The sequence below is a fragment of the Emiliania huxleyi genome (genome assembly GCF_000372725.1).
Source record: "Emiliania huxleyi CCMP1516 unplaced genomic scaffold EMIHUscaffold_244, whole genome shotgun sequence".
Classification (NCBI taxonomy): domain Eukaryota; phylum Haptophyta; order Isochrysidales; family Noelaerhabdaceae; genus Emiliania; species Emiliania huxleyi.
In genome coordinates this window covers 157637-167541 of record NW_005200218.1, presented here as the reverse complement: position 1 = coordinate 167541, position 9905 = coordinate 157637, and the positions used below count along the sequence as shown (strand labels likewise).

The window sequence follows — 9905 nt, the reverse complement described above, 5'->3', positions numbered from 1 at the left end:
CCTCCCCGTCATCGTCATCAGCGCAGCCGAGAAGAAGACCGCGCCCGACCCGCAGCTCCTCCAGCGCTGCCAGTGCCTCATCGGCAGCCTCATGTTCGCCACCAACGCGCGCCCCGACATCCAGTACACCGTCTCGCAGCTGGCGCGCTGCATGGCTTGGCCCGACGCGAACATCGAGGCCGCCGCCGAGCGCTGCCTCATCTACCTCATCGGCACGCAGGACCTCGGCCTCCACTACGAGCGCGTCGCCGACCCCAAGCTCTTCGGCTGCTCCGACGCGAACTGGTGCACCCGCCAGAGCACCTCCGGCTGCGCCTTCAAGATCGGCACCGCGATCATCTCGTACTTCTCCAAGAAGCAGGGTCACATCTCCCTCTCGACATTCGAGGCCGAGATCTCTGCCGGCACGCTGGCGGCTTGCGAGGCGGTCCACCTGCGCTCGCTCCTCGCGTCGCTCGGCTACAAGCCCAAGGGCCCGACCATCATCAAGATCGACAACACGGCCGCGCTGCGCGTCGCCGAGGACCCGGTCATGCACGACAAGACGAAGCACATCCTGCGCAAGGAGCTCAAGATTCGCGAGCTCGTCGAGTCCGGGGAGGTCAAGGTCGAGTACGTCGAGAGCCTCAAGAACTTCGCCGACTTCTTCACCAAGCCGCTCCCGCGCAAGGAGTTCGTGTGAAGGTCTTCAGTGACCACTCACAAGCTGTTCCAAGGCCCGACAGAAATGTACTGTCAAAACTTTGTTCAAACAAAAGTCCTGGCCCGCGGCCCCCACACCCACAATGACTATCAATCCAGGCTGCGGGTGAAGGGCAAAACCGCGCCGCTGCAGAACGGTTTTTGCAAAACCGCGCCGCAGCGGTACGAAACTGCGCAGATGCAGTCCAGGGGTGGTAAGGACACTATGTGTGTGTGTGTGGCCGTCGACTAGACGGCTGCGCGGTCGTCGGTCTTCAACAGGCGGGGCAACGATCCCCGGGACATTACGACAACATGTCGTCGACGGACAAGCTGGTGATTCCGGCCTACAAACAGAGCTCCGAGCGGGAGTTCAACGAGTGGTTCCGCAACCTGCGGACCGCGGCGAAGCAACACAAGTACCTCCTCGACATCATCGAGGTGGGCACCATCCGGCCGGGCGCGGAGCGCGAGGCCGAGGGGGCCGTCAATTTCCATCGAGTCGACTGCGGCGTTGAAATGATCGAGAAGTGGGCCTGTGACCTCTCCCTCTGTGAGCCACCGGTCATCCCCCGGGCCAGCGTTCTCAAAGCGCACCTTGTATTCAAAGTTCCCTAACATTTGCTGACTTGGTCGTCGCGCAATAATACGCTCGATGGTCCACTCTCTATTTTCGTCCTCGTCGATCTCCCCTCCCTCCCGGGCCGTATGCTTGAGTAGGTCATAGAAGCGTGTGGTAGTGTCTTCATTGCTTGCCGGGCGGGATGCATCGAGCGTGCGCATCGGCCGGTATATCCTCGAGAGGCGAAGTGAGGCGAGGTGTTTGACTGCGAGTTTGTGAATCGGGATCGCTGCTCTCGAGCGGGTGGTCTTGCCGTATTGCACCGCATACCTAGCCGGGTTTGCAGCCACTTCCCAGCCGTCCCTGGCTGTGGCGTCGCGTCGGAGGAGATTTGCGCACACGACCGATCCGCCGCACACCAATCGTTTTAGTTTGCGCGGCGCCCCCTTCTCCGCTCGGGCTCGGGCCGAGTCCACCCCCCACTCCTCCTTACGAACACTTGCCGCCGATTGCCCGCCGTCCTCCCATACCTCGACCTCCGACCATCCGCCGTCTCCCCGTCCCCGCACTTCCTCCACATTCGGGGTTCCCTGTTCATCCTGTGCGACCTGTCTGAGTACGCCGCTTTCCATCCACTCGTAGAGTGGCGACTCGCCCTCCACGCGTGTAACCCACCGCTTATTAAGTGTCGGGTCGTCCACCAGCATCCATGCATGTTGAGGTAGAGTGGTGGATCGAATGCATTCTCCCAAGTCGATTGGTTGTTGTCGCCCGTGAACGGCGTCTCGGAGGGTTGCTCGCCACGCTTCGGGCAGGCTATCGAGGAGCGCGTTCTACTCCGGTCGATCGCAGGGCGCTGTCGAGGGTCGGCAGGAGCGTCTGAAGGCCGACCAGTCCATAGGCAGGCCGTCACTGCCGAGTATGTGAGCGACATGTGTCACCCCCACGTTTGCGAAACGCTTGGATCGATTGTACACCTCTCGTGCGTCTCCCTCTCTCTCGTTGCTCCATCGGCATAGCTTAGGTTTGGCCCGTCTCTCCCTATCCTGCCTTTCCCATCCTGGCTCGTCGATCGCCGCCGCTCCCCACCATCCTGCCAGGTGTGGGTTGTAGAAGAGCGGCTCCATTAGTACGCGGCCGATCGACCACCGCCCTCCGACGCGCACCGTTCGCTTTATGCCGCGTCTCGCTTCATTGTACGTCACCTCGGGGGTGTGCTCCTTCTGCGCGGCTTCGTCCCCATCGTGTGGCACTATTCCCGTGATCGTTCCAAAGGTGGTTAGCGCAATCCTCCAGTAGTCTGGAGTGTCGGTAGGGAGGTGCAAGAAATCACACAGTGAGTGGAGTATACGCCTCCCCATGCGGAGGTGGCCGTAGCCCTCGTGGATGTATGTCATTACGAGATTGACGCCCTTGTGTGTTGATGGCGCGATCAGTCGGCCCACCTGCCTTTGGTATAAGCTGCGGGTGAAGACCTCCACATCCTGGCAGCAAAAGTGCAAACTTTTCTGGGCACTTTCACCGCCGCCGCTTCGCCGTGCACGCACCGATTTTGAACGTGTGTATGCTGCTCCCGTCCCCGGCTTGCGTCGCCCTCACGCTGGGCTGCGCGCTGCCGCCGCCTCCGCGCGGCGGGGTCGCGGCCGCCGTCGCGGACAGCAAGGCCGCCTCTCTCTCCGACCGGAAGGCCGCGCTCGTCGCCGGCCTGAAGCGCGAGTACTCGTCGTTCTTCAACCCGATGGAGATGGAGCTCTACGACCCGCAGGTGACGTTCGACGACCCAATGATCTCCTTCACCGGCGCGGACAAGTTCAAGGCCAACGTCGACATGCTCTCCGGCGGCTCGGCCGTCGGGAAGCTGCTCTTCTCCGACTGCGGCCTGGTGATGCACAGCTGCACCGAGGACGGGGAGCGCGCGCTCACGACGCGGTGGACGCTGCAGTTTCGGTTCAAGCTGCTGCCCTGGAAGCCGCTCGCTCAGTTCACCGGCGTGTCTCAGTACACGCTCGACGGCGAGGCGACCGCCTCTGCCGCCTGCCTCTCTCTGCCGCCCCTCTCTCCCTCCCTCTCTCCTCGCTGCTGCCCGCCACTCCGCCACCCGCCCGACGCCGCCGCCTCCCTCGCCGCCGCGTCAGTCGCGCGTCTCCGCGCAGCAAGACTTTTGGGACAGCGTCAACCTGCAGCCGGGCGGTGGCTATGCGCCCAAGAGCAAGCTGGCGGGCTTCGGAGACCTGCTGAGCCAGCTGGCGCGCGCCCGCCCTCGCCTCCTCCGCCCTCTCCCCCCCCCCCAGCCCCTACCCTTCGCCCCACCGCATCCGCTCTCTGCTCTCTCGCAGGCGCCCGGCGGCGCCAACGCGCAGCAGGCGAGCGAGCGAGCGCTGCCCCACCGCCCTCGAGAGGACGCTTCTCCGGAGCCTTCTCGGACCCCTTCCGCAGGCGAGCGAGCGAGAGCTGCCGTTCGCGCTGCTCCGCCGGGCGGGCGACTACGAGGTGCGGCGGTACCCGCTCTTCGACTGCGCGAAGGTCGAGTACGAGCGGCGGGTGGACGGGCTGGGCGTGCTCGGCGCGTACACCAACGGCGCCAACGAGGCGGGCGCCGAGCTGAAGCCGCTCGTGCCGTCGCTGATGAGCATCCCGACGGGCGAATGGGACGAGTTTCGCGAGTCGACGACGCTCTCCGCCGCAAAGGCGACGCGCCCGGCCCGACGGGCGCCGTGCGCTCGGCGCGTCCCGGCTCACCCCTGTCTGGGGCCTCGTCAGGTGATGCGCTGGCCGATGGGTGTGCCCGTGCTGGGAGACGCGGCGCCGCCCGCGCCCGAGTCGCGGATACAGGGGGAGGCGTCGCTCGAGTCGGTCCCCTCGTGCGTGGTCGGCGTGCGCTCCTTCTCCGACCCGACCACCGAGCCGATCGTGCGCGAGCAGGTGCGGCCGCCGCGCCGCGCCGCAACCCCGCGCGCGAACCCTCTCGGAGCTTTCCCGCAGGTGCGGCTGCTGCGGCAGGCGCTGCGCCGCGACGGGCTCGCGCCGGGCGGCAGCGAAGCGGAGGAGTTCCGGCTGGCGCAGTTTGACGCGCTCAACAGCCTCAACGCGCGGCGGAGCGAGGTGTGGGTGGCGCTCGACGAGCACCCGTGGTGAAAGCGAGGGCCGGGTTGTTATTCTGAGGCCCTCTCTGTGTTGGTTGAGCATGCGGGCGTGCGAATTTTTATTGTACTTTGTAGAGCACGCCAGTTGGCGCGTAGTAGAGACGCACGACCCACAGCCACACCGGAATCGACCCTATCCAGCGCTCAAGTGCTCAAGACGAGTCGCCGCTGTTGATGCTGAAACGACAAACCCGGGCCGCTTTGTTGAAGTTGAAGACGAAACCCGCGACAATGAAGCCCGGCCCGACGTCGGCGTCTCCGGAGTCGCCGTGTCCGCCGCCGCGGACCGGCGACTTCTTCATCCAGAGCGCGGACTTCTTTCGAATGCTCGAACTGTACCCGTACCAGACCCGCGAGTCGCTCATGGCCTCCCAGATGAGCACGCCCATCTCTGTTGCGCCGGTGCCGTTGCCAGCAGATGGCAGCTCCGCCAATCCTGTCCCCAGGAGAGGCGGCAGCACTCGCCAGATGTCGCAGCTTTGCCTCGCAGTACCCCCGCCCTTCATGGGCACTGCGGGCCGACTTGCCAGCTTGGCAAGGTTAGTAGGGGCTTGACGTACAGGTGTCGGTGGGTTTGACGGCCGCGCGTGCTGGCAGCGTAGGGGAAGTACTGGCGCTGCGCGCAACAATGTGCGTTTCTGATGAGTACTGTACGTGGATCGTGTCGTCCCTGCGGAGCGATACGAGGATATGGCGCGGGTGTGAGAGAGCATGGGCCTGAAACGGCTCGCGCATCGCGCTTCGCTAGGGGCAAACACTGAAAACGTAACTTGATCGGGGCGCGGTTTTTTTTGGACTAGACTGCTCGGGGGAGGTGGGCGAGTGATTGGGTAGCTTTGGGGCCACCGAAAATAATGAGAACCGCCCCCTATATCTCGCCAAATCTCGATTTTTCGCGGGAATGGGCGCTTCTCAGCCCCGCGCGAGCTACAGTGACTCCCCAGGGCTTGTCCCGTGGCCCAAAGTGGTACCCCGAGCTCCGCCACGAGCGTGGGCAATCAGGAGACACCCACAGTCACGGCGGGCGAGGAGTTGGGTGACGGCCAACTGTCGATTACGGCGCCTCTGGAGCCTCCTGTATCGTCGGTTCGGCTCGAAGATCGTGCCGCATCCGCATGTAAACCACCTCCGCGCCCCCGCTGGCACATGTCCGCATTGCCCGAGCCTGGGAGAAGTTCCCAGTGCCCGGAGGCTGCACAGGTCCGCGAAACGCTGGCGCTGCAGCTCCCGGCGCGCACCCCAGATTCGCGAGGAAAACAGCCGAAAACGGGTCGCGCCGCGATCGACCCTCAGCGAGCCCAGGCGAGCCTGGTAATCCCACCCGGTGGTAAGCGCACGTCCTCCGCGTAATCTAGCGCGCTGTGCAGCCCGCCAGTGCATGGCGCCGACCTGGGCCGCGACTGGTCGATCTCGCCGCGATCTCGCCATCCAATTCTCGGTCAGGTGTAGTGGATCACCTTAAAATCCTGGATTAATTCCTGAGCCCACCTGGCCCCACCAGACGGGTAGCACGAGGCGCCCGGGCCACTTTTTAGCGCCTCCCGAGCCTCCCGGCGCCTCCTGTGGCCTCCTGAACCCTCTCCCCCGCAGCCTCTCTCGGCGACGTGGGGAGCGGCTGCCGTCCACGGCTCGCACCGGCTCTTCCAGCGGCTCCACGCTTGCCGCCTGTGACGCCCGCGCCACGCACTGCCACGCGGCCGCTCGAGAGAGCGGTCGACGCCCATACTGCTGGGCGTGGCGCTCTATCGGTCGACGCTTCGGCGTCGCTGCTTGGTTGGGGACCCGTGCCTCGACGCGGCGGCGCGGCCGAGTACGGCTCGGTGGCACAGCGCGTCGCCACGGATAAGATGCGGCCACAAGCGGCTGGGGAAGCTCCAAGAATGTTTCGTTCTACTTGCAGGAGAGGTCCAAGCAATTCTGGTGACTGCATGGCTCTTCGCGTCGAGGGATGCGTCCAAGATCGGATTGGCTTTTTTGAAAGCGCCGTGTCTTGCGGCATATTCCGGGTCATCGATCCACGTGATGTGACAAACTAGCCGCTAGTAATGAATATGGGAATGTCATCTAGTTCAGGCAACCCGAGCGACAACTTCACGCGCTTGGCGTGTGTGTCGTGTGTGCCTGCTGCTCAAGCGGATCATATATCCTATCCCCTCCGTTTTGTGGTAACGCGGATATGAGCATATACACAACACACATACCACGGTCCGTCTGCATCCTCGGCCATCTACCGCCGTGCCGCATCACCCTATGTCGCCGCGCGGCGGCCGCCGACGCGTCGGCGCTCGCCTGCAGCTCGGTGTACGAAGGCGCCGCCTCGGGCTCCTCCCGCGTGCGGTGCAGCGCCGAGAGCACCTTCAGGAGCGAGGCGACGGGCACCGCCGCGGCGATGTGCCGGTGTAGCGTGTGGGAGCCGTTGGCCGGGTTGTACGACGGGCCCGAGATGCCCTTGGACTTGGCGAGGCAGTTCTTCAGATAGTTCGAGAGCGCGGTCTGCCCGACGTCGTGGTCGATGACCTCGAGCTGCACCAGCGTGCGCGTGGTGTGGGCGAGCGGCTCCGCCGCCCGAGCGGCGGCTTGACTGAGCAAGGACGGGACGAGGCCCTTGGCGAGAGCCAAGTTACGCCACTGCGGATCGTCGGTCGGAGGCTGCCATCGCTCGCGCAACTGCGCACAACACGCACACACGGCTCAGGCAGCAAGGCCGAGATAGAGCCGAGATATAGCCGAGATACAGCCGAGATATAGCCGAGGTGTAGCAGCCGCGGCGGCGGCTCAGGGGGCGGTGGGAGAGCAGGGCGGGCGCCTGCTCGTAGCGGCTCGACTGCAGCAGCACGACGTTCATCCACTGGTCGACGAGCGTCGGGACGGCGACCCACGAGCCGTCCGCGCCGCGGCCATGTAGCAGCACGAGCAGCGCCCATGCGTGCACCTCCGCCTCGCTGGGCAACGCCTTGCCCGAGGCGCACAAGATCGAGTTCCTGCGGCGCGCGCGCGGCAAGAGCTCGCCAAGGCGGGGCGAGCGCGGCCACGGCGAGGGCGGGCACGCACCGCTTCGATTCGGGCGCCCCGCGCTGCAGCGCCGCGCGCCGCTCAAGCTCGGCCTGCACGTTATGGAGGATCTACTGGAGCTCCTCGGTCGTGACATCTGCGGCACACACGCGCAAACCTGAGACCCCCACGGGCCCGGCGGCGGCGCGGCGAGCGGGGCGCGCGCAGGGGCACACACGGGCGTCGCAAACGCGCGGGCGCAGCGCGCCTGGAGCACCAGGAAGGGTGCCACCGCCGGCGCCGTGCTCCGCGTGATCACCTGCACGCACAGGCATCGCAGATCGTCAATGTCCCGCTGTGTCCCGAGCTTGGGGCTCGCGCTCCGGCGCCACGGGCTCGACGCGAGGACTCTGGAGAGAATGTCAGAGTGAGAGTGGATGAGGTTGGAGTGGAGGCGGCAATCGCCGTGCGGGCGCGCCGGGGGCTGCAGACTCCTCCAAAGCAGCGGGACGGGGCGCGCGCGCGACCGCGGGCCGGATTTTGCGGGGGAACTCGGGGGGAGGGCGCCCCGGACACGCCCTGCACGCGGCGCGGGCTGGCGCTCACCAGGAGCGGCAGCATTTGCGGTTTTCGACTCTGGTTTTTCTTTGGACGCCATCATTCTTTTCCCTTTCGCTGGCCTCACTTGTCGCATTTGCGAGGAAAGCAAGCGCGAGCGCTGCGGCGCCGGAGTCTTTCGGTCACCATTCTGGACCATCTTAATATTTTTCAATGATTTTTGCAGGGTCTGAAAGCTGAGACTCAGCTCTTCACGCTCGGTATGAAAGCAAGGTCCGTCCGGGGGGTCCCATTTTTCAGTATTTCCCCCTAGCTTCGCGGCGAGACCGGCGACAGCCGACAGCGCGAAAACAGCTGAGAGCTGTGTGTGTTTGTTGATTGTTCCAATTCTGTATTGTGAGCGTGCGTACAAACGCACCTTCTAGCACACTAGCGCCGCGCACACCACCACTGACTCAAGGTCACGCTGTGGCCGCTTGCAGCTGCCGCTGCTCCTGCGTGCGGCCGGCCAGCGCGCCCGCGACGAGCGCCTCAGCATATCGCGCGCGCATCCGCATGACGGTGGCGTACACGAGCTTGGTGGCACCGGCGGAGCCGCATTCGATCTTCTGAGATTGGCGCGTATCCAGCTGCAGCCTCACCACGTGCCGCGCCGGCTGCAGCTCCACGCCACGCAATGCTTGCCACGGCGCCTGCCAAGAGAGGTCCAAGGAGCCGCTGCGCACGAGCAGCGCGCGAGCGTCGGTGCATATCAGCGTGCGCGGGCCCAACCCCACGTGCTCGAGGAGCAGCTCGCCGCGGTAGGCGCCGGCCTCCACCCGCTGCAGCAGCTCCTACACGGACGTGTCCTGGACGCGTCACTGACATGGCCAGAAGGGCGCCCCTTCGCCCGCGGGAGCGACTCCTGCCCGCCCCGGACCGATTGGTCGTACGGCTGCAGCGCGGCGTCCGATTCGAGCGCGCGGGGACGGCTTCGCGCGCGGCCGGCCCGAAGGCCGAATGCACTGGGGGCCCCGAGACGGCGGCGGAGGCACTGGTGGAGCACATCATCTCGACCATGTCGAGGACGCCGGACGCCGGCTTGAGCGCCTAGGGTTCGGGCTCGGACTCGGGCTCGGGCCACGCCTAAGCCTAGGGCTAGGGACGCAAGCTTGATCGCCGCGCTCACGACGCCCTGCGCCGCCCCGACGAGCGCCCGCCCCACCGAGCCTCCGTCGCGCAGGTCGCGGACTGGGCTCGCCAGGCCAGAGGCGCCGTCCTCCACTGAGGCTCGCAGATTGCTTGCCCCGTCGCGGAGCCCCTCGGCCAGAGAGGCCGGCCGCTGCGCCGCCCGCCGCGCCGCCCGCCGCCGCACGAAGTCGTCGTCGAGAGTGAGGGCCTGGGTGGGACGCCACAGACGTGTCATGGACGTGTCCGAGGGTGCAGGCCTGTCCTCGTCGAGAGGGCGGGCGCCGCGAGGCCGTGGCCGAGGGTGCCCGAGACCTTTGCCGTCGCTAGCGCCGTGCTAGCGAGCGTGTTGCGGAGGAGGGAGGAGGTGCCCCTCGCGACGGCGAGATGCAGCTCGTTCCCCCGCCGCTCGAGCAGGCAGCGGGCCGGCTCCTGGACGAAGTCGCGCAGCCCCGAGCCGATGCCGGCGAGGACGGCGATGGGCGACCCTGTGGGGCATGCTTCGGACATGTCGTGCGCGTGTCGTGGGTTTGTCTCATGGACGGCGGTTGGCGAGCCGAGAGCGTCGAGATCGCCGGCCACGCGCAGCAGCGCCTGCGACGCCTGAATACTGTAGTGCTTGCCGATGCGGCCGAGCAGGCGGGGCAGCTCGTCGAGGGCGTCGCGCAGCACGAGCGCGGCGAAGGTGAGGCGCGCGAGGTCGACCTATGGACCGGCTTCGAGAAGGATGCGGGGAGGGTTCGAAGCACTGGTGCAGCTCGGAGGCGCGCGAGGCACCTATTATTGGGAGACTTGGAGAGGCG

The 9905-nt window shown here is 66.0% G+C and overlaps 3 protein-coding genes across 3 annotated transcripts; 1 reads left to right on the top strand and 2 right to left on the bottom strand.

Moving 5' to 3' along the window:
• Positions 1-2807: 2807 nt before the first annotated feature.
• Positions 2808-4378, top strand: EMIHUDRAFT_237069 (hypothetical protein; the record flags this gene model as incomplete). The annotated part of the gene is made up of 4 exons (XM_005778523.1): positions 2808-2831; positions 2931-3233; positions 3680-4153; positions 4226-4378. 4 exons carry the CDS (start codon positions 2808-2810, stop codon positions 4376-4378), a joined length of 954 nt encoding a protein of 317 aa, XP_005778580.1.
• A 160-nt stretch (positions 4379-4538) lies between these two features.
• On the bottom strand, positions 4539-4892 carry EMIHUDRAFT_237068 (hypothetical protein; the record flags this gene model as incomplete). Its single annotated transcript, XM_005778522.1, has 1 exon — positions 4539-4892. The coding sequence occupies one exon, from the start codon at positions 4890-4892 to the stop codon at positions 4539-4541; it is 354 nt and encodes a 117-aa protein (XP_005778579.1).
• Positions 4893-6430: 1538 nt separating this feature from the next.
• Positions 6431-8017, bottom strand: EMIHUDRAFT_443479 (hypothetical protein). Its single transcript, XM_005778521.1, has 5 exons — positions 7646-8017; positions 7438-7534; positions 7193-7367; positions 6557-7053; positions 6431-6527 (listed from the first exon to the last, which is right to left on the bottom strand). Exons 3-5 carry the CDS (start codon positions 7229-7231, stop codon positions 6524-6526), a joined length of 540 nt encoding a protein of 179 aa, XP_005778578.1. The 5' UTR covers positions 7232-7367; positions 7438-7534; positions 7646-8017; the 3' UTR covers positions 6431-6523.
• Positions 8018-9905: the final 1888 nt, after the last annotated feature.

Excerpts from the sequence above, each read along its gene's own strand:
- EMIHUDRAFT_443479 (XM_005778521.1), bottom strand. The coding sequence starts at position 7,231 with ATGAACGTCGTGCTGCTGCAGTCGAGCCGCTACGAGCAG. Across the intron at positions 7,054-7,192 it reads AGTCGAGCCGCTACGAGCAG|TTGCGCGAGCGATGGCAGCC; the intron begins GCGCCCGCCCTG and ends TGTTGTGCGCAG.